A 23,862-nucleotide genomic window follows, 5' to 3' on the forward strand; every position below is an offset into this window, starting at 1 on the left:
CCAAGAGAGGTGGGGAGCCCAGTGTGGGACTCAATCCCAGAACTCCTGGATCATGACCTGAGCAGACACTCAACTGCTGAGCCACCCAGGCATCCATCCCTTTGCTTTTCTTTTTTAAGTAGGCTCCATGCTGGGCATGGGTCTTGAACTTACAATGTTGGTATCAAGACCTGAACTGAGATCAGGAGTTGGATGCTTAACTGACTGAGCCACCCAGGACTCCAGAAGCTAATTTTCTAGCAACATTTGCTCCATATTTCTCTCTTTCCCCAGTGACATTCAGTGTTACCTCTGTCTTATAATGAGTTTCCAGATACATATGGGTTTATTTGGGAGTTCCTTGTTTTCTGTTCTTTGGACCTGTTAGACCAGTATCACTCTGTGTAATTATTGTAGCTTTATAAAAAATCTTGGTATCTGGCAGGACAAGTCCCCTTATAGTTTTCTCAGGAAAGTCTTGTCTATTGTTGGCCACTCTGTTCTTCCATATAAATTTTAGATTTAGATAAATTTAAATTTTAGATTTAGATTAAATCTAAATTAAGTTAAGTTTTTTGGAATCTTCCTAAATGGCTTGATAAATTTATGGAGAGAACAGATCTTTATGGATGTGAGTTTTTCTACACGTGGCATATATCTACATTTATTTGTTTCTTTAATGTCATTCAATAAAGTCATAGTTTTTTTTTTTTTCAAAAGGTTGTCCATATCTTTTGTTAGATTTATTCCTAGATGTTTTAAATTTGTTTTGTTGCTGGTTTGTATAAGTGCAATTGATTTTGGAGTAGTTATATCTAGCTACTCAGCTCTTATTAACCTTAACAATAATTCTTTAAATACTCTTATTAACTTTTATTGTTGGATTCTTTTGAAATTTCTTTTTTTTTCTTTTGAAATTTCTATATAGAGCATTATCTGTGAATAATGACAGTTTTATTCTCTTACACCTTTTCTTTTGTTTCTTATCTTACTGCACCAGCAATGATCACCAGTAAAATGTTAGGAACAATTACTATGTATGTCCCTGTTTTAGACAGAACATTTATAACTTTTCATCATTCTTGTTTTTGTTTTTTCAGATATCTTTTAGGTTTAAGGAAGTTATGGCCTTAGTTTGAGAAGAGTGTTTTTGTAGCTACAAATTGCTTAATTTTGTCAACTTTTTTCTTCCTTTGAATTGATAAAAAAATTATTTTTTTACTCTGTTATGGTGAAAAATTAAGTTTAAGGATTTTTCTAATGTTATATTCCTGTTATCATACCTCACTACCAAGCTGGGGTTACTTAAAAATATTTTTTAAATTGAAGTATAATTAACATACAGCGTTATTAGTTTCAGATTTACAGCGTGATTCAACAATTCTCTGCATTGCTCAGTGCTTAATATAAGTGTAGTTACCAAATGTTATTACAGTCTTTTCACTATTCCCTATGCGTGCTATAGTATAATTATTTTTAACTCTACTAGATTTGGTTTGCTAATATTTTGTATAGATTGTTACATCTATGTTCATAAGTAAGACTTATCTGTTTCTCCCCACCCCACCCCACCCGTTTTTTTCTGATTTTGATATGAAGGTTAAAAGTAGCTTTGTAGAAGGATTTAGGGAGCATTCTTTTTCTGTTCTCTGGAGGAATTTGTGTAAGATGGTAATGTTCTATTTTGTGAAAATTTGGTAGAACTCTTTATATAAGCATTTTGATCCTGCTTATTAAAATTTGTGATTATAGGTCTGTTTAAGTTTCTCCATGTTTTTTTGAGTCAGTTTTATTTAGTTATATTTTCTGGGAATTTGTCCATTTTTGTCTTGTTTCAAATGCATTCACTAACATTAGTATTTTTTTATTTTTCTGATTGCTCTTGTATGTATAATTATCTTTTTCATCCCAAATATTGATGGATTATTCTTTTATCCTTATTTTGGCTAGTTTCTTAATTTCTCCCATCTTCTTTCCTTGGGATATTCTTTACTTCCCTCAAGTTTATTCTTTTATGATTTCTGTTATAAATGAATGTCAGATCCCTAGTTAATTTTCAGCTTTTCAATTATAGGCACCTAAAACTTAAGTCTTCCTCAGCTTTTACTGTACACAATTTTGTATTGCCAACTAAATTTTTTTTTTTAAAGATTTTATTTATCCACAAGAGACAGAGAAAAAAGCAGACTCCATGCAGGAAGCCCGATATGGGACTTGATCCCAGGACCCCCGGATTGCGCCCTGGGCCGAAGGCAGGCACTCAAATGCTGAGCCATCCAGGCATCCCATCCAACTAAATATTTTTAAATATCCATTAGGATTTCTTCTTTGGCTCATAAATTAGAAACATTTTTTTAAAGTTTCCAAACATACTGAGGTAATTTAACTGTATCTCATAGGTTCTAAGGTTCTGGCCCCTTCTCCCCCCACATTTTAATGCTTTATAATTATCTGTGTCTTAAGAGTCTGTGATATATTTGTCTTTTGTTTTGAATTCTACTTTAATTACATTGTGGTTTATATGTACTAATTTTGAAATTCCTTTAGAATTCCCTTTATGACTTATTCCTGAGGTTATTTTTTTGTGAATGGTCCAAGTGAGCTTGAGGAGAATCCATGTTTTGTAATTGTTCTGAGTTCTATGTAGGTACAACCAAACAAGCTTTTAATTGTATTGTTTAAATCTTCTGTGTCTCTACATACTTGTCTGCATGCTCTGTCAGTACTGGAGTATTTTGAAATCTCTCATTTTAGTGATGTTTTCTTGTTTTCTTAAGAATTCTGTTGAATATATATTTGAAGCTCTTTAATTAGAAGCATACCTGTTTAGAATTGTGATATCTTCATAGTGAATTAAACTTTTTTTCATTATAAACTAATCTACTTTAGGTCTTGTAATATTTTTTGGTCTTTTTTTTTTTTTAGATTTTTATTTATTTATTCATGAGAGACAGAGAGAGAGAGGCAGAGACACAGGCAGAGGGTAAAGCAGGCTCCCTGCAGGGAGCCTGATGCAGAACACATTCCCAGAACCCTGGGATCAGAACCTGAGCCAAAGGCAGACACTTAACCACTGAGCCACTATTCTTGGTCTTAAAGTCTACTCTCTAGGTAGCTCAGTGTTTTTTGGTCAGTATTTGCCTCAGTAACTCTTCTGCTTTTCTTTTCCTTTCAGTCTTCCTGGGTCTTAAGTTGTTTGTTTTTGTTTTACTTCTGTTAAAATTTTTGGCATGTCTTATAAATAGCTGATTTTATATATATATTTTTTTATTGAAGTTCGATTTGCCAACATATAGTATAATACCCAGTGCTCATCCCGTCAAGTGCCCGCCTCAGTGCCTGTCACCCAGTCACCCTTAAATAGCTGATTTAAAATTTAGGATGTTAATCTCTTTTTATAGGTAGGCTTAGATTTTTTTTTTTTTAAGGATTTTTGATATAGTTTCTGTTATCTTAATGTTATTTGTCTTTTTAAAAATACTTTTTCTTGATGAGTACTTGCTGTTATACTCTGTTAGCAAATTGATTTTAAATTAAAAAAATTTTTTTCTTTGTATTTTTAAAAAATTAATATATTAAAATCTTTTGTTCAGTTATTTTCCTTCTACTAGTTTGGATTTATATATTCTGTTTTTGATGGCTAACCTTGCAACTTGCCAGAAGTACTTAGGAAAACCTAAAGTTAAATAGGCATCTTACTTCCATACAAAATTATACATGGACCTTAGAACTTTTAGCTATAATCACCTCTTCCTTACATGCTACTATGGCCCAGGACTTTAATATGGTCATGTTTAATTCGCAAATTAGATTGCATTTGCTGGTTTCTTTGTTCACTAACCCTTTTGTGATTATGGCCTTCTGAGAAAAGTTTTTTCTTTGTTGAAGTTTCTTCTTCTTTTTTTTTAAAGATATTATTTATTTATTTATGAGAGAGAGAGAGAGAGAGAATGAGAGAGAGAGGCAGAGACACAGGCAGAGGGAGAAGCAGGCTCCCTGCAGGGAGCCCAATGTGGAACTCGATCCCGGGACTCCAGAATCACACCCTGGGCCGAAGGCAGGTGCTAAACCGCTGAGCCACCAGGGATCCCTTTTTATGTTTTTCTTGACTACCCTAAATATTAGCAGTAATGGTGGAGCTGGAGGTATTATTATTATGCCTTTTCTAAGCTACACAGCAAGCGAAGTACATTCTTAGTCTTTCAGTGAAGGTCTTTTGAGTGACTTTCAGAATTTCTTTTTTTTTTTTTTTTTAAGATTTTATTTATTTATTCATGAGAGACACAGAGAGAGAGAGGCAGAAGGCAAAGACACAGGCAGAGGGAGAAGCAGGCTCCATGCAGGGAACCTGACGTGAGACTTGATCCCGGGACTCCAGAATCATGCCCTGGGCCAAAGGCAGGCTCCAAGCCGCTGAGCCATCCAGGGATCCCCAACTTTCAGAATTTCCAGCATGTCACTAAGAGGAGGAGTTCATGTTTAAGAACTTAACTAAATTTTTGTCATGTATGAATGTGTCCATATATTCCTGAAATCCATCTGTGATCCTAACTAAGATGAATGATAAGGACAACAAAGAATCTGAAGTTTAGGTGTTGCTTGAAGATAGAATGCTTCACTCCTTGAATTGACCAGGGGTTTAAGTTGTCTTTATAACAATAATATAACTGAAAGGAGATCAAGAACCTGAAATGAAGCCTTTTTATTTCAAGACTACCCCAGTTCTTTGAGGCTACCTAAGACCCATATGAATGGTTATTGGAGCTCCTGATTCCCAAAGTTTTAATCCCTGAGATTGGAAGTAGCTCAAATTACCATATTTTTTGTTAACAGTTCAGAGAGTGGCAACAGTGTGAAAAGACTGAAATCGGACCCTGACCCAGATGACAAGAGTCAAGGTAGGTGGCAGCTTCCATTTCACTATTCATAATACACATGAACCATATAGTACAGGGCTGGACTGCATTGTATCTATGAAGGAATGCATGGATCTCTAAGCAAGCCTTTTTCTACCAAGCAGGACTTATAACCAAGAGTATGTCAGCTGCCTTACCAACCAGTATGTTAGAAACCAGTGGAATTTGATAAATGACAATTGTGATCTCCCAGAAGTACTTACAAAGCCAAAGCCCTGCTCACAAAGGGTTTTTCTGTCTCCCCCAAATGTCAAGTTTCTTGATTTCACCTGGATGGCAACCAGTGAGAGGTAGAATGCCTGGCTCTTGCTGATGGTTGGATGGGATTGAGGCTAGAAGCCTAATATAGTCTCCAGAAGTACGCTTTCTTTGGTGAATACTTGTATGCAATCAAATCTGGCACTGTGGGGATCCCTGGGTTGCTCAGTGGTTTGGCGCCTGCCTTCGGCTCAGGGTGTGATCCTGGAGACCTGGGATCGAGTCCCACATCAGGCTCCCTGCATGGAGCCTGCTTCTCCTTCTGCCTGTGTCTCTGCCTCTCTCTCTCTCTCTCTCTCTCTCTCTCTCTCTCTCTGTGTCTCTCATGAATAAATAAATAAAATCTTAAAAAAAAAAAATCTGGCACTGTGTTAAGTGGCACAAAGTTTTAAGTGAAAGTGAGTGTTCTGAGGGCTGATTCAGGGATGAGAAATTCAAGAGTGTTTTTAGTTCTATCCCTGACTCTGTGGGATTGAGACTCTGTGCTAAACTCAATGGGTCATCTATAAAAGAGGGCTTACATTTATTTCTCTCTCAAAAAACAGTGGATATTTTAAAATAATGTATCTGGCAACTAACTGGAATTTAAATAAAAACTTTTTTTTTTAAGATTTTTTTTATTTATTCATGAGAGACACAGAAAGAAAAAGGGGCAGAGACACAGAGGGAGAAGCAGGCTCCATGCAGGGAGCCCAATGTGGTACTGGATCCCGAGTCTCCAGGATCACGCCCTGGGCTGCAGGCAGGCGCTAAACCGCTGAGCCTCCCGGGCTGCCCTAAATAAAAACTTTTAAAAATGAAAAATAATATATCTGCTGAGCATCGGTAATGGTAGCTATTGCTAATAACTTTTTGCTCTTAGAGTTTATTTTTTTAAGAGAGGGAGATAGGGTGAGAAGGGGAGAGGGAGAGAGACAATATTAAAAAGAGAAGCAGAGAGACAGGCTGGGTGTGGAGCCCATTGTAGAGTGTGGAGCTGAACCTGAGCTGAAATCAGGAGTCAAAGGCTTAAAACCAAGTGAGCCATGCAGGCACCCCCTAGAGTTTACTTTTAAAAAGAACATTGAGTGTGAAGAGTCCCCCTTCTACATATATATCCTCTTCCATCCGTTCTCCTTTCCAGAGGGAAACAGTATTATACATTTCTTAGGTATATATCCAGAGTTATTGTATGTATGTATAAGCAATTATATTCTTTTAAAATTAAGAAATATTTTATTATAGGTAGCTTAAGACATAGCTGGAGGTTGAGATAGGATAATGAACCCCATCATGTAGCTTCAATAATTTTTAACACCTATCCAGTCTCATTTATGTCTATTCAGCTGTAGTGTTTTGAGGCAAATACCAGACGTTATATTGTTTTGTCAGTAATTCTTCTATATGTATCCCTAAAAATAAGGGTTCTTTGTTTTTTTTAACGTGATTACAATAACATCACACCTAAAATAATTACAGTAATTTCTAAATATTATTGGATAGCAAATTAGTATTTTTCCCCAATTTTCTCATATTTTTTTTTCTTGAAAATTAAAAAAAAATCAGAATCCAAGCAAGGATCAGACATACATTGTATTTGGCCTATATGGCTTTTACAAAAATATTGATATATAATTTACATACCATAAAAATTCATTGTTTTTAAAGGACACAATACAGTGGTTTTTAGTATGTTCACAGGAATGTGTATTCATCACCACTATTTAATTCCAAAACGTTTTTATCGCCCCAGAAAGAGGCCCCATGTCCCTTAACAGTGACTGCCCATTCTTCCCTCTTCCTAGCTACTGGCAACCACTTATCTACTTTTCTCTATGGATTTGCCTTTTCTGGACATTTCATATAAATGAAATCATGCAGTATGTGGCATTTTGTTTCTAGCTTCTTTTCACTTTACAATGATAGTGAAAATATCCATGTTGTAGTATGCATCCACACTTTTTACAGCTGATTACTATTCCATTGTGTAGTATGCTGCATTTTGTTTTGTCCAGTAATCAGTTGATGGGCATTTGGGTTGTTCACAATTTTTGGCTATTCTGAATGATGCTGCTATGAACATTCATGTATAAGTTTTTATGTGAACAACTATTTTCAGTTCTCTTAGGTAAATACCTAGGAATGGAATTTCTAGGTCATATGGTAACTGTGTATGGTTGACTTTTTGAGGAACTGCCAAATTGTTTTTCCAAGCAGCTGCACCATTTCTACATTCTATTAGCAGTATATGAAGGTTCCAGTTTCTTTAAATCCTTATCAACAGTTGGTATTATCTTTTTTTATTCTGTTCATCTTTGTGAGTATGAAATGTTATCTCCTTTCCCTAATGACTAATGATGAGAGCACCATGTACTTATTGGTCATTTGTATATCTTCTTTGGAGAAATATTTACTCAAATCCTGAGCCTATTTTTAAGTTGGGTTACTTGTCTTTTTATTGTTGAGTTGTCAGTGTTACAAATACTGCTGGTTGTATTTTCATTTTCTTGATAGAGTCCTTTGGAGCACAAAAAATTTAAATTTTGAGGACATCTAATTTATTTTTTCTTTGGTTTGCTTGTGCTTTAGGTGTCCTATCTAAGAAACCATTGCCTAATCCATGGTCATGAAAACTTACATGTTTTCTTAGTTTTATGGTTTTAGCTCTTACATTTTGGTCTTTCATCCTTTTCTTTCTTTTTAAAGATTTTATTTATTCATGAGAGACGAGAGAGAGAGAGAGAGAGAGAGAGAGAGAGAGAGGGGGGGGGGGCAGAGACATAGGCAGAGGGAGAAACAGGCTCCATTCAGGGAGCCTGACATGGGACTCAATCCTGGGTCTCCAGGATCACGCCCTGAGCTAAAGGCGACACTAAACTGCTGAGCCACCGGGTCTGCCCTGATCCATTTTTTTTTTAAATTATTTATGTATTCATGAGAGACACAGAGGCAGAGATATGTGCAGAGGGAGAAGCAGGCTCTCTATGGGGAGCCTGATGTGAGACTTGATCCCAGGACCCTGGCACCATGACGTGAGCCAAAGGTAGATGCTCAACCACTGAGCCACCCAGGTGCCCTGTGATCCATTTTGAGTTATTTTTTGTATATGATTTGAAGTAGGGATTCATTTTCATTCTGTATGTATATCTAGTTGACCCAGCAACATTTGTTGAAAAGACTATTTTTTCCAAACTGAACTTTCATGGCACTTTTGCTGAAAATCAGTTGACCAACATGTATGGGTTTGCTTATTTATTTATTTTAAATATTTTATTCATTTATTTGAGACAGAGAGTGAGAGTACACTTGGGGAGGAGGAGGGTTAGAGGGAGAGGGAGAAGCAGACTCCCTGCTGAGCAGAGAGCCTGATGTGGGGTTCAATCCCAGGATCCTGAGATCATGACCTGAGCAGAAGCCAAACGCTTAACCAACTGAAGCCACCCAGGTGCCCAAAGGGTTTATTTAAACTAGACTTCTCTTTTCTCTTCCGTTGATCTATGTTTTCTGTCCTTATGCCCTTATGACACAGTCTTCTTGATTACTATAGTCTTGTAGGAAGTTCTGAAATTGGGAAGTATGAGTCCTCCCAACTTTGTTCTCTTTCAGGGTCATTTTGGTTATTCGAGGTCTCTTGCATTTCCATATGAATTTTGGGATCAACTTGCCACTTTCAATAAAAAAGGCAGTTGGGATTTTGATGGGGATTATTTGAATCTGGTGATCAATCTGGGAATATTGCTATCATATGGCATCTTTACAATGGGCTATCATGTCTCATTTGACCTATAAGAAGTTCTTCCTTTTTATTTTATATATTTTTAAAGATTTTGATTTTTTTTCATGAGAGACACAGAGAGAGAGGGAGAGAGGCAGAGACATAGGCTGAAAGAGAAGCCGGCTCCCTGTAGGGAGCCTGATGTGGAACTCAATTCTAGGACTCCAGGATCACAACCTGAGCCAAAGACAGTTGCTCAACCACTGAGCCACCAAGGTTTCCTTATGTTCTATTTTTTAAAAAACTTATTTATTTTAGAGAAAGAGATTATGAGAAAGAGCTCTCATGCAAGTTAGGGTAGGGGCAGAGGGGGGGAGAGAAAGAATCTCAAGCAGACTCCCCATTAAGCCTAGAGCCCAATGCAGGGATCGATATCATGACCCTGAGATCATGTCCTGAGTCAGAATTAGGAGTTGAATGCTTAACTGAACCACCAGGTACCCCTATCCTATTTTTTATGATGAATATTTAGATTGTTTCCATTTTTTCTCTGTTATGGTATTTAACTTTGTATGTGCATCATTTGTCACTTTCATGATATGTTAAGTTAAATACTTAAAAGAATTACTAGGGCAGAGAGGATATACATTTGTAATTTAGATATATATTGCCGTGGGACACCTGGGTGGCCCGGGATTGAGTCCCACATCAGGCTTCCTGCATGGAGCCTGCTTCTCTCTCTGCCTATGTCTCTGCCTCTCTCTCTGTCTCTGTTTCTCTCTCTCTCATGAATAAATAAAATCTTAAAAAAAAAAAAGCCACTGGGACTCCTGGGTGGCTCAGCGGTTGAGCATCTGCCTTTGGCTAGGGTTGTGATCCTGGGGTCGGGCTCTTTGCAAGGAGCCTGCTTCTCCCTCTGTCTATGTGTCTGCCTCTCTCTCTGTGTCTCTCGTGAATAGATGAATAAAATCTTAAAAAAAAAAAAAAAGATAAATATTGCAAAATTACCCTGAAAAGAAGTTATCCCAGTTTATATTCTTATAGGAGCTCCATTTCACTGATGTCTTTTTAATGTATAGAAAACTTCTAAACTGTCTGCTTAAGTAGGATTAAGTGTATACTGTGTTTGTGTACACATACATATATAAAACTTTATAGAAATCTTAAATGTACTTCAACTAGTTAGCCAGTAGCCCTGTATCTGGTACTCAGTTCCTTGTAGGAATTATTCACATCAGTCAGTAGAAAGGAAAACTTGTGTGGTTTTTTTTAAACTATCTCAGACAGACACCATGTTTCAGAGCCACCTTTTAAAATCTTTGTCATCCCCCTTCATTCTCACAGCATTCTTACAGCTGGACATGAAATATCCTCTTTTGCTGGAAGCTAAGGCCCCACAGGAAGAATATCTCCTGAAAGCTTGCTTGAGAGTCTTGTCCTTGGCAGTAGAAAGCTTTGCCCCTTTAGTCCTACCAGAAGATACTTCTGTGACCCTAGTAGAGATTCAGACTTTCCTCACTGGAAGCTCAGACTTAAGCTCCAAGCAGAGCCAGTGAATGAATGCACAGTTGGTCCCATTGACTCTCAAGTCACGCATCTGTTTGAATCCCAAGAACATTTTCTATTAGTAATTTTCGGTATTAATTTGGTATGACAGCGTGGTCCTGCAAATGCAGAAGTTGGCAGGAAACTTCACCAAATGGGTGAGATCAGAGGGCACCATTTTGTTCTCTTTGGACAGTGTAACTATTTTTGGAATGAAATTTGTCAGAATTGCAGTCTCTTTTCTTTCTTGAAACCTAGATTATTGGGAGATTTGGTCTTTTGGCTTAAACTCTGCTGATGCCACCGTGGTCCAGATTCTTTGGTTTTGTTTCATTTCTTTTTTTTTTTTTAAGATTGATTTATTCATTTAAGGGGGGGAGAGGCAGAGGAGAGAGAAACTCTCAAGTAGACTACCTGCTAAACGTAGAGCCCAATGCAGGGCTTGATCTCATGACCTGATCATGACCTGAGCTGGAATCTAGATTGTTCGGGAGGGTCCTTGAAGTACTTAATAAAATGACATCTCATTGAACAGCTTCACATAAATTACTTTTCTGAGTGACTGATTCATACCCTTATAAGATACCAGGCTTTTTTTTTTTTTTTTAACAACCAAATATTTCTAATAGAATACTGAAAGTGTCACTATATATGTGAAAATAATCAATGAATGTTCAAGTAATGAATGGTATACGGTTTGATGTTTTGTCCTTAGTTTTCACCACTACCACCCCTAAATTTAGCTATTTGTAATGAAATTTGGTAAAATGTCTTTAACACATCGTGAATACTGATCTGCTCTGTGCAAGGCCTCATGCTGAATGCCCAGGGGACAGAAAGGTGAAAAAAGAGCCCTTGCCCTCAAGAGGCTTACAGTTAGAGAATAAGACAAGCAGTCCTCATCATTAGACTGTCCATTCTTTTACAGCCTTCCTGGCTGTAACACAGGGACATCCTTGGGGTTAGAGAATGTGACACTATTCCTCTCTAATTTAAGTAGATGATGATGCTCTTTGAACTTTTGCTTTGCTTTTCTAAAAAAGTATCTGAGGTAGTATATGTACACAATAGGAAATTCAAAACAGAAAAAAGAAATGGAGTAAAAAGTTAAGTCTCCTCTGTTCCCCAGCCATTCAACTGACCTCCCCGAAGCAATTGTATATATTGACTCAGTTGTTATCATGCATGTCTTTGGGCATGCCCCCTCCCCACAGACCATAGCTTACACATACCCTTGCCTCTTTCATGGAGCATAGTATCTTGGAGATCATTCCATACCAGAACACAGAGGCTTTACTCTTCTTTATGGTTGAATAGATCCCCTCTTAACCTTTTGGTTGCTGCTATCAACAGTGCTACAGGGAATGTTCTCATGTGTACCCTATTTAAGTTTGAAGGACGTGGCCAAACTGCCCTGCATTTCCTCAGTGACATATGAAGATGCATGTTCTCCATACGTTACCTCCTTATAGATTGTTTATTCTCCCAAGTTTATGCTTTTTTCAAATGCTGAAAAAAATTTTTTGATATTTTATTTATTTATGAGAGACAGAGAGAAAGAGAGAGACAGAGGCAGAAACAGAGACAGAACAGAGGGAGAAGCAGGCTCCCCTGCAGGGAGCCTGATGTGGGACTTGATCCCAGAACTCCAAGATCACACCCTGGGCTGAAGGCAGGCGCTAAACTGCCGAGCCACCCATGGATCCCCTAGGTGTCCCAATTCTTTTGATTCCTATTTGGTTTAACCTTTTTTACTCTAACTGGCCTTTAACCTTGGCCTAGTCATTTGGCTTCCCACCACAGTAAAATGGAGGTTACCTACACATCAGGTTGTCGTAGTGATTGAGGCTAGAAACATTTGGAGGCAATGAGAAAGGTGGAGTAGGGGCCTTATTTTTTCCTTTCACCATCAAGTCCCCACATTCCCTAGATTGAGGCTTTTCCCATCACTGAGGTACTGCAGTGGCTCTGGGTTTCCCGGGACAGAAAGAACCCTAGCCACTTGGTCACATTCTGCACCATCTTAAAATGTTCTCTGAGCGTGGCTTCAGTTTTTGCAATGGTAAAAAGGCATGGAGCCATCTGATGTGGATGCCAGTAGTGTTGCCTGCATACGGTGGTCAGGCCTTCACTGTAAAGCGCCGGGTGAAGTGCATGAAGTGCCTGGTGCATGGAAAGTACGCTGCCAGCTCTGGGAAAGGTGGTGAAATCACAGCCCTTCCTCCTGTCTTGCAGAAGCCCCGTCCTGCGTGTCTCTTGGCAGCACATCCCTGAGTGCCCCTTCCATCCACTGCCCATCCGCTGCAGTCTGCATCGGCATCCTCCCAGGCTTGGGCGCCTACTCCGGGAGCAGTGACTCCGAGTCCAGCTCAGACAGTGAAGGCACTATCAACGCCACTGGCAAGATTGTCTCCTCCATCTTCCGAACCAACACCTTCCTCGAGGCCCCCTAGCTCCTGTGTCCTTCAGAGCTCCTGCCCAAGAGTAGACCGGATGGTTCGTTCTGCCTCCGGGTATTACCTCCCTCGGAACTCCTTTGCCCGCTTCCTGTGCACACCATGACGTTTTTAACCTTATCTAAAAGTGCGCCAGAATCTACCTGTGGCCCAACTTGTGTTTGGTTTCTTTCTACTCCAGTGCAGATGTCCAAACCTGTCCTGCCGCCTCCTTCCTCACTGCTGCGGTGGGGTCCGGGCTCAGCAGAAATTCCACTGAAAATGCCCTGGGAACACAGGCACCCGCTGGTGTGCCAAGTGTTTGGATTGTGTTGCTTCTTGTTTTCTTCTTTTTTTTTTTTCTTGCCCGACAGCACAGAGAAGCAAGGGCAGTTATTGGACAGGTATCATTTAAACTTTCTATTCTAGCTGAACACACCATGTGGTTGTACTGCGTTGTGGAGCATGTCAGGGGGTGGGGGGAGGAGGGGCCCAGGTGATGAACTGGTGCGCTCCCTTGGAACTAACCAATTCTCGATGTTGTGTGATTAAGTAAAGATTATAAACTACATCTGCCGGGGGTGTCACTTAATGTTCGTCACTCATTGTGAAGTTTTTCTTTATTCTTCCTTCTCCTTCTCCTCCCCCCATTCAACGCCACCTAAGACCCTAAACCTTAGGGAGACAAACATAGATCTTATTTCATCATGGCCAGAAAGCAGAAGTGCTGGTAGGGATATAGACAAGATGACCTACTTCTAGTAGCATCTGGAATCCTGAGTGCCAACCATTGGGACACATCTGCATTATCTGACTCGACTCTGCTGTGTCGAGGCCCCTCTCCGTTTAGTACGTTTATAGTTGGGGCTTCTAACTGTGGGAGCCCTTTCTGGCCCGAAGGTGCTGCCCTGTCCTTTCCTCCCCCCTGCTCCTCTTCCTTCCCACACAGGGCAGCTTCAAGGTTGTGAGCAGCCAAGACCTAGAGATACTGCTCCACCTCTGTCTCCTAAAGAGAGGCAGAGGCTCTCCCTTCAGGACAGAGGGAGATGAGGTATGAAGGCCTTAAGGATAGAGGGAGGCATGGGCTTTAAAAACAAACAAAAAAATCTGTAGGCTCCTCTGCTTCAGGAGAATGAGTCTGTACAGTTCTCTCTTCCTCTGGGCTCCTACGTCAATTGTTTCTACTTCTTTGGGTGTGAGACAGAGAGAGACACACACAGAATGTGTTGACACTGTGATGCTGGCAGGCAGAGCAGCTACTCATTTTTAATGTGGGCAGAGAGGCCCCTGGATCTCCTCCAACCCACTGCTTTTCCCCTTCCAGTGCAGTGACACTCTGGTGCCCGGTAGCAGATGGTGGCTTCCCTTCACCCATAAGTGATGCCTTGTAAATCCTTCCTTTTTCCAGGGCCACTTATGCTAATTGTTGCTGACTGGCAGCACAGCCGTATCAACTCCATCCTAACAAACAGTACCATTAGGTAAAACTGTGTAGGCACCTTCTGCTTCTCTCCTCCGTTGTTCCTGCGATTGTGCTGTCATTCTTACAGCACTTACCAGAGCAACTTCGTATCATTTTGGAGGCAGACTGAGGAGTCAGAGTCACCATCTCTATGTGGTTTGACTTTTAAGCCATCACTATGCCTCATGGCCTCTGTTTTTGTTGGGAAAAAGGTTATAGGAATTAAAACTGTACATTAACTTGAAAGCTAATCCACCCGTCAGGGAACAAGATCTTGCTTTTCCCGTACTGGATCTTGCATTCCCACCTCCCTCCCCATCTACTATAACAGCTAGATTGTATTAAGGTTGAGGTTCCTCAGATGGAGATTTCTAATCTGTGGTGTCACAGGAGAGGCTGAGAGTCATTGGTGATCTTGTCATCATGTTCATTGTTCCTGGTGGTGTAGAGATATGGAGAGGAATGGAGATGGTGTAGAGGTATGGAGAGGAATGGAGACACACGTCCCGTAGAACCGTGACTAGCAGGGCAGGACCTGGTCTCCTTGGTAGAGGAAGCAGCCTTGAAAAGCATCTGGTATAGACAGTGTGGTTCAAACCCAAAGAAGGATAGAGGAAAAACAGGGACTGCTTTAATCCATAAAGTGCAGCCCTCGGGCCTTAATAAATTAATTGGGGTTTTATAACTAGGTAGTAAAGGCTAAAGACAAAGTGTGTATGGGGGAGTTGCTTTAAACTGCTTGCATTGTCCTGAGTGGTAGTATTCGTACAGCTCTTAAACCAGGCAGGGGAGAAAGCCTATTGCCAGTTCTTTCTGGATTATCTATCCTGTGTTCCACTATACCCTCTGAACCACTTCTACTTGTCAGCCCTGTTACCCACTTTGGTGGGGAGAAAGCATAAAATTCAAAATATCCATTTGTCATCATAAAAAGCAGGGGAGGTGATGTGACTGGACCTGGAGGAGTGACTGGCGATCTGCTTTTATATGCCTTCCCTGGTCTCAGGACCAAGGAGGAGAGACAAGCTGGCTTCAGGCTCATGTTTTTGTTTTTTTTTTTTTAAAGATTTTATTTATTCATGAGAGACACAGAGAGACAGAGACATAGCCGTAGGAGCCTGATGCAGGACTCAATCCCAGGACCCGGAATGACACCCTGAGCTGAAGGCAGATGCTCAACCACTGAGCCACCCAGGTGTCCCTCAGACTGGAAGTTGGTCCCCCAACTGGGGTGACCTGGGCCAGCTCCTTGCATCCTTGTTCTTTCCACTCTCCACCTTATTCTTCCCTTCTGGCTACCTCCTTTCTACCCAAGACAAGCTGCTTTTGCCTAAGGCTTCCTTCACTGCTTCTGCTTCTCCCTGGGAACTAAGCATAGTTCCCCCTTCCCTGGATATACTGTAGTGGTTATGAGCTTAGAACCAGACCTTTACTAGCTGGGTCAGTTGGGCAAGGTCCTTAATCTCTCTAGGCCTCCATTTCATCCTTATAAATAGGAATAATGATACCAACTTTCTAGTGAGGGTGAAAGAATCTGGATTAGGTACTTGGTGTGGGATCTGGCACAGAGTGCTCAGTAACAGTAGCCATCCTCAGTAGCCCTGTTAACTGTTGGCTTTCCATTTCTGGGTAGGGTATCCAGAGCTTCTGTTAGTGGTGATTTATGATGGGTCTTCCCATCCTACTGGCATTCCTCAGTTGCAGCTAGAACATTGACACGATGAAGGGTCAGATCTGGTCGTCAGAGCTACAACCACCAGCTTCTGCTGTATGCTTCCCTCTCAGCTAAATGTTAATTGCTTAGGCACACCCGGTTCCTTGGCTCGGGTGTCCTACTCGTGGGTATATGGCTCAGCTGTTGTCTTAAGCCCCTTCCAGAAAAACAAAAAGGAGAGCTCAGTGGCAATGCACCATCATTTGGACCTGAGTCTTGTCTTAATTTTCTGGCGTGCCCAGCCTACTTACGCATAACAGTATGGAATGTAAGTTCTGCTTGGTGGGAGGCTAGAATCTTGGCAACATCCTTGTAGTCACAGGGTGAACACAAGCCAGCTGCACATTCATGCCTTAAAGTGATGCTGGCAAGGGCTGGCATTTTGCTCCCTTACCTGTTGGAGCAATGGTTTAGGGAGAATGGGAGTGTCACAGCAGTGACAGGCAGGATGTGGCCCAGCCTCAGAGCTTCACAGAGAAGGGCAGCAAAACCCAGAGACAGCCATCACCTTGAGCTATTGGCTGGGCCTCACCCTTACTATTTCAGTAATAAGCACATCATTGTGCCTTATGTGGATTTGTTGCATTCACTCATTCGGTACCGAGGGCCTGCTATGTGTGTGCCTGCACTGTTCGGGACATTTGTGGATTATTTTTGCAGACTGTAGTGTCTTTCATCCTAAAAAAAAAAAAAAAGTCCTGTGAAGCAGCCCTTCTCTACATTTTATAGAGAAAATTGAAATTCATAGTGGTTCAGTGACTTGCCTGAGGTTGCACAGGTAGTTGACTGAACCAGAATTTTAATTAGAGCCTTTAAGTCTGGCTTTCTATGGTTTTAGTGAAACTTTTAAACAAATGCTATTGCCCAGGCCTCGGCAGTAGTGATGCAAAGGTGGAAGGATCTTTTCGATTTCCATGTTCACTTTTCAGCTTGCTATACCCATGTGCCAAGAATCAGCATCACCAAGGCTCCATTTGTTTTTATTGAGTTTTATTTTTTTTTAAGGTTTTATTTATTTGACAACACAAGCAGGGGAAGTGGCAGGGCGATTGAGAGGGAGAGGCAGGGAGTCTGATGCGGGGCTCCATTCCAGGACCCATCCCAAGACCCTGGGATCATGACCTGAGCCAAATGCAGACTCTTAACCAACTAAGCCATTCAGACACCCTTACTGAGATATTGACATTAGTTTCCGTGTATAGTTTATTCAGTATTTGTATGTGTTGCAAAATTGTCCATCCATTTTTCTTGTGATGAGACTTTTAAGATCTATGCTTTTGGCAGCTTTCCTGATATACAGTATAGTATTATTATTAACTATAGTTACCATGCTGTACATTACATGCCAGGACTTATTTTGTTTTTCTTAAGTGGTGATTGGACCTGGTCAGGAGTTTGGGTGCATTCCTTTCCCCTGTGAACTTGAGTCCATTGGGAGAGGGCTTGCTTGACTGATCCACCCAACCTGAGCAGAGAAGGGGGAAGAAACCAAAGATGTTGGGGGTCTCCTCCCATAGAGCCTAGAGGTGAGGGCCATGGCCACCACACTTGAGGTAGGTGGTCCATAAGAGTTTGAGCATTTGGGATGGACCCCAGCATAAGGCAGGGACTCGACCATAACATGGCCCCATATGTCCATCTTCCCCAGTTTTACTGGTCTGGCAAATTCCTCCCACGGAGAGGTGTAAGGGAGAGGTCTGCATGAAAAGTGGTCCCCCACAGTATACCTATCCTGTGAGAGCTAAGGAAGGGATGTAGGGCTGGGATGAGAAGGCTGCTCCCCTTTAGAGACCTCTGGTCAATCACAGCTTGACAGATTAGGGGGTATAGCTCAGGAGTAGAGCATTTGACTGCAGAACTTGACAGATTATTCCAGGATGGGTGGGGATGAGACATCCAGCTAGACTCACTTGAGCTGCTGAACAGCAAATAAGCAGACTTGTGCTATTGTTTTGACTAACACCCAGTCTTACAGGTGGCCGAAGCAAGGTTTAGGCAGAAAATGAAGGAGCCAGATGCACTTGTCCTGGGCTTCCATCCAGGTTGCCATCTGGCCCCTGGGCCATTATGTGGTGATTCCCAAAGGTCCTTGGGGAAACGGGGCTCCACGCAGTCCTACAGCCCTCTCCAAAGTGAAGGTACCCCTAAAGAATATTTCAGTTGACTTCTGGTGTCCATAGAACCAGCAGGAGCATCAGAAGCTCAGGATGAACCTCTCCCTCACTCTCACCAGATACACTGGTTTCTGAGCCTGCCAGGCACCTGGAGGTAGGAACCTGTCTGGTGCATGCCTGGGTCTAGCGGGTCCCAGTGAGAATGACTGTCCTGGGAGTAGGTCAAGGTCATAGACCTCCCAGGCTCAGTGGAGAGAAAGGACAAATTCATTAGCGGCTTGAGTAGACTCCCTTGCAGAGTCAAAGGAAGGTGCTGTGGAAGAAGTATGGGCTGTGGAATGGGGCAGATCTGGATGTAAGTTCTGGCTCTGCCTCTAATGGGTCTGGTTAGTTTCTCTGCTTGTTTCCTCATCTTGGAAATGGGCATAGGCAGAGGCTATAGGCTTTTGGAAGGGTTATCAAGATTATGCCTATAAAGCTTGTAATGTGGAGCCAGAAATAGCCCTTAGTAGAACTGTTGGTTGTTACTGGTTACATAGAAGCCTATGGCATGGGGGCTAACAGAAACTCCAAGGGGGGAGGTAGACCAGAGAAAAGGTTGTGTTATGTGGAGGAGAGGAGAGAATTGGGAGGACCCTGAGAGTGAAACCTGGTTGGCTTCATGAAGTGGGGCCTGAGCCAGGGTGAGGTATGCTCTAGAAACGAAAGATAGTTGTCAGCAGGGACACAAGCTACCCTTCTTAGTGTCCTGTGGGCAAAGAGGTTCTCATACACTGCAGACCACAGGGCATACATATCCCAATGCCTGGGAGGCCTGTGAGAGGAGCAAACGGGTGGCAGCGATGGCTAACCTGGATGTGTATACCTCAGGACAGGGTGTAGAGTAAGAGGAGGAAGGTGGGGTGCCATGCAGTGGCTGGACTGAGGACTCCAGGACTGGTGTAGGCTCTGCAGGGGCTACAGTTGCTGGTGGTGGCTTGGGGAATTTTATCCATCCACAAATACCTATTGAGCATGTGCACTGTGCCAAGTTTATGCCCGTTTAACAGCTATTATTGTTTGCAGGGAACAAGTGCCCCCAGGTAGAAACGATTGCACCAACTTGCTGGGGGAAAGAGGTTTTTAGGTTTCCTTCTCCAGATCAATGAGCCCATCAGGTCCCGGCCAAGGAAGGAGCTGACACAGGGACATCTGAAACTGCTTTATTACCCTGAGTATAACAAATAGAACACAGTCACAGTATAAAAAACAGCAGGAAGTAGGTGCAGGCAATGACACAATGTATACACTGGGGACACGCGTCTTTCAGGGTCTGCAGCTAATTACTTGGAAAAAGCCAGTTAAGATTGTAAAAATTTTCTCTTTAATAACAATAATTCCACTAAAATTATACAAAGTACATTCAATACTTAAGGGTAGGGAGGAAGCCAGTTTGGCCCGGAAGCATCATCAGTCGACTCCAACAAAGGAAGCCCAGCTGGGCTGGGGGAAGTTGGGGGTGGAGGTCTGGTTGTAAAAAATAAAAATGTGGATCGGTTAAAAAAAAGGCCACCCACGAGGAAGCAGGGTGAGCGTGCACGTTCCTGGAGAGGGCGGGAGGCCCAGCCGGCATGCTGCTGCTGGGCACAGGCTGGTGCTCAGGCGGGCTCCGAGTTGGTGGGGGGCAGGTTTTTATGCTTGAAATACTGCACAACTTGTTGAGGCAGTTCCGCCAGCACAGCTTTGGCCAAGGTCTCTTTTGCTGCCTGCGGGACCGAGGGTGAGGTAGAGAGGGAAGAGAGGAAGTTACTGGAAGAAAGTAGCAAGGGGCACCATGCCCAGACAGCAGTGAGAGAAGGTGTCCCCAAGGGACAAAATCAGGGCTGAGGACCACGGCTGTTTATAATTCGTGTCCCTTGTCTCAGCCCGGGGCCTGAAATTCCACTACAAGCAGTGCTTTCCTTTACGTGAAGTTAACTCCTACAATGAGCACTTTGAGAGGCTCGGGAATCACATTTTAGGATGAACTGGTCTGTGGGAGGCTTTTCAGGGAAAGAGATAGTGGAGAGGAGTGGCACAGCCTACTCACCTGGCAGACATTTTCTGAGCACCTTCTCAGCCTGTATAAATGGGCCAGGACTGTCTGGCTCACTGCTGAATGCTCAGCCACAGGCTAGCTGTGGGGAGGTGCTCAGTGTCCTGGGCATGAATGGCAGTGCTGAGGCCTGGCATCTGTCCTCAGGAAGCTAAGGCTCCAGAGGAAGGAGTTGGACCGTCTCAGGCAAACTCAGAGGGCACCGGGCAGAGTTGTGAGCACCAATGGGTATAAAACTAAGTGATAAGTTCTTCCTAGGACTGGCTTGTAGGATCTGAGCCACAGAACCCCCAGAGGCCCCATGGCCAAGGAAGCCAAGGTCTGGAGAGGTCAGGGACTTGCCCAAGGCCATGCATTAAGCTTCTGGTTAAATAAGAGTTGGGCCCCTGGGTGACAGTACAGGGGTGGCCTTTAAGACTGCTCCCTCTGGGATCCTGGTGGGCCCAGATGCCAGGGCTATGACCTGTGGGCACCCCTGGGGTCACCTGCAGATAGGCCCAGAGCCACCTCCAGGGGCAAGGTGGGACCACCAGTGTCTGCGGATCCTAAGATGGGCCTTGTTTCCTATCTGTGAAGGAGACTGGTTGAGGTGTGACTATCATGAAAGCCTCTCTCACCATTGGGTCTTTGCTCTCAGCAACACGTCCCATGTCCTGCACCCCCACCCCCACCCATCTGCCAGTCTGCCTGGAATGCTTTGCCCCACATGGATAACTCAAACTTCTGGTTCAGAACCTCTGTTGGAGGGCAGGGCCTCCATGAAACCCTGTCCTGAAGCCCCAGTCTGGATTGAGCACTACTCCCTGGGTTCCATGAGCTTGCTGAAGCCAGTGCTCACATGCTCATAGGGCCTCATCTGGGGGCAGGCTCTCAGGCAGCACTCAGTCAATGGAGCAGAGTATAGAGGAGCCTCAGGCAGACTTTCATCTTTATTAGCTATAGTCACTGGGGTCCCCAAGCACCCCCTTCCCAGACCGGGCCCACACTCACATTACGGAACTCTCGGAAGGGCACAAACTGCACAATGTCACGGGCTGCCTCCTCCCCTGTGTGGGAGCGCAGTGTGCGGCTGTCCCCATCTAGGAACTCCATGGCGGCGAAGTCCGCATTGCCTACGCCCACGATGATGATGGACATGGGCAGCTTGGAAGCCTGCACCACGGCATGGCGCGTCTCCTCCATGTCACTGATGACGCCATCCGTGATGATGAGGAGGATAAAATATTGCTGCGGAGAGGACACAGCCAGGTGCTCTGAAGCCTCTGGTCCCCCTTCTCCCGCCTCCCCCAAAACACCCTGACCCTTGGGAGGAAGGCCACTCCTCTTCCCAGCTGTAACCAAATCCCAGTCCCCTCCCCCTCAGCACCCCACCCTTACAGGCTAAACCCTGGCCTGGTCACAGCCCAAGCACAAACTGCTCTCTTCCTCCTGCCCTGGCTGTTAGCTCAGACTCTGCAGCTCAGAGTCCTGAACTCCAGGCCCAGCCCTGCCAGGCATTGTGCTGTGGGACTCTGGGCAACTGACTGAAGTTGTCATGTCTCGGCTTCTGCATCTGCAAGGTGAGAGTTGCTGTACCCCTTAGGACATGCCTGCCTCACGGCAGCTCTCTGTGACCTGGTGGTTAAGTGCATTCCCGGCAGTCAGGCCCACAGCTGGGGAAGGAGGCATGTTCCAGATGACTCGGGGACCAGCCTCCCCTTCTCTGCTCCACCCACACACAAATACCTACAACCTGCTCCTTCCCTGTCAGCACAGCGGGCCTCAGATAGCCTGCCGGTCACCAGGCCAGTGCTTCTGGGACTGTAGGATTCTGCTGCCGGTTTAGTGGACTTGGAGTCACACAGCATCGAGTCACAGTACTAGTTCTGCACAAAATGTACCCAGGACAGAGTCTCTGTTCGGTTCTAGTCTGCCTTTAAGGCCTATCATTTGCTCACCCTCCTTATTCACAGGTGGGAAGCACAGAGCTTCAGGGGACCACAGTCTAGCTAGACTTCAGTACCAGACAGTCTGCTGTGTTTATTTTTACCATTACTCTGTATATATGGCAAGTGGTAACTTTTCACTTACAGTGGGCTCTACGGTTTCTTTATCAAATTACTAAAAATACTGAATAATTAGCCTGGGGATGCACAGCCATAGCAGAAACTGTGAACAGGACAGGGTGGGCACATGAGGTTCGGGAAGGCTCAGGGGATGGTCTGGGTGGAGGCCCCCACATTCCAAGCAGGCCGAGGCCTTAGTGTCAACTCAGTTCTGTCCTTAGCACCCTTTGGTTCCCTTTTTGAATGTAGTTTTCCCCATCAGTAAACAGAAAGCCCTACATGGCCCTAATATTGAGGTGTTTGCCTTCTAGTCTGATTTTCTGGGTCTCAAAAGAGGAAAGAGGGTGGGCAGCTCCGTGGCTCAGCGGTTTAGCGCCGCCTTCAGCCCAGGGCCTGATCCTGGAGACTCAGGATCGAGTCCCACATCGGGCTCCCTGCATGGAGCCTGCTTCTCCCTCTGCCTGTGTGTCTGCCTCTCTCTCTCTCTCTCTGTGTCTCTCATGAATAAATAAATAAATCTTAAAATTTAAAAATAAAAAAAAAGGGGAAAGAGGGGCCCCAGTCAAGGCCCCAGTCAAGGTCTTGGAGGGCAGAACCAAGCCAGACCTAGGTCAGCACCTGGCCACCTTCTCACCCAGCAAAGCCATTTGCTCCCTGGGGAACATACAGAGGCTATAAGTTCAGCCCCCTAGGATGCCCTGGTCTTCTGTTTGTCCCCACACAGCCATGGAAGGAGCAGGTGAGCTGCTTGGAGGCCCAGACCTGCCATCCTAACCCCTCTGCTCCCAGCAGGAGTGGCAGTGTAGCACCTCCTGCACTGTGTCTTTAAGAGACCAAGCCCTCAGTGCTGGGGATACCTGTTGCTATGGAGATGGCAGCCTGGATCCCTGCAGTGGAGGACAGTGGCTGTCAGCCCCCCTTCCTGTGGTTGGGGGGCCTTATAGGCCTATCTATACCCTTGGCCCCCCCACAGCCCACCCATCATTCTACCATCCCTTCCAAAAGCGGCTCTCTAACTGCACTTCCATCCCGCCAGAAAGTCCAGGGCAGGATTTCCAGGGCACCTAAGCTGGCAGGAGGGAAGGCACTGAAGGTCCTGGCAAGGAGGAGGGAGAGAATGCCTGGTATAGTCAACAGGTTCCCCACTTGGGGTGGGATGTCCTCCCCACCCCCACCCCCCCACCCCCATGCAGCCCTCTTAGTTCTCCTCTGTGAGTCAGCCACACATCGAGGGGATTAGAGCCTCAGACCTAGGTTCCCCCAGGCCTTGGAGCCTTCTTCCCAGGAAGGTGGGCATACACAGGTCTGGGTTCCTGCAGGACCTCAGGCACCAGCCGACAGGGTGAGAAAGTGTCTCACTACACACTACAATGCATAGACCCTCCTGCTATCCTCACGCTGTGATTCTTGTTTTAGAAATGAGGAAATGGGCTGAGAGGGGATTCAGTGACTTGCTGGGAACCGATACAGTCTAAGATTCAAACAAAAGCTTGGCTGACTCCAAAGCTGGGGCTCTTTCCACAGTGTCCTCCCTCTGTTACCCCCCTCTTGTGGCCTGGCCTCTCGAATAATGAACCCTGGTATGCAGGAGCTTTCCACGCCCTCTTGCCTCATTGTCAGCCCAAA

At 43.9% G+C, this 23,862-nt stretch overlaps 2 protein-coding genes across 3 annotated transcripts in view; one reads left to right on the forward strand and one right to left on the reverse strand.

Moving 5' to 3' along the window:
- PSME3IP1 (proteasome activator subunit 3 interacting protein 1) overlaps positions 1-13,398 on the forward strand; it is a 35,189-nt gene extending 21,791 nt beyond the window's left edge. For both annotated transcript variants that reach the window (XM_041766147.1, XM_041766146.1), the window contains exons 6-7: positions 4,813-4,877; positions 12,628-13,398. In XM_041766147.1, coding sequence (XP_041622081.1) covers positions 4,813-4,877; positions 12,628-12,845 — 283 coding nt within the window. In that variant the 3' untranslated portion in view covers positions 12,846-13,398. The remainder of the gene's footprint in view (positions 1-4,812; positions 4,878-12,627) is intronic.
- A 5,909-nt stretch (positions 13,399-19,307) lies between these two features.
- Positions 19,308-23,862, reverse strand: part of CPNE2 (copine 2) — a 46,059-nt gene continuing 41,504 nt past the window's right edge. The window contains exons 15-16 of the mRNA XM_041767200.1: positions 21,182-21,418; positions 19,308-19,862 (exon numbers count right to left, since the gene is read on the reverse strand). Coding sequence (XP_041623134.1) covers positions 19,755-19,862; positions 21,182-21,418 — 345 coding nt within the window. The 3' untranslated portion in view covers positions 19,308-19,754. The remainder of the gene's footprint in view (positions 19,863-21,181; positions 21,419-23,862) is intronic.

The sequence above is a fragment of the Vulpes lagopus genome, chromosome 8 (genome assembly GCF_018345385.1).
Source record: "Vulpes lagopus strain Blue_001 chromosome 8, ASM1834538v1, whole genome shotgun sequence".
Lineage (NCBI taxonomy): Eukaryota > Metazoa > Chordata > Mammalia > Carnivora > Canidae > Vulpes > Vulpes lagopus.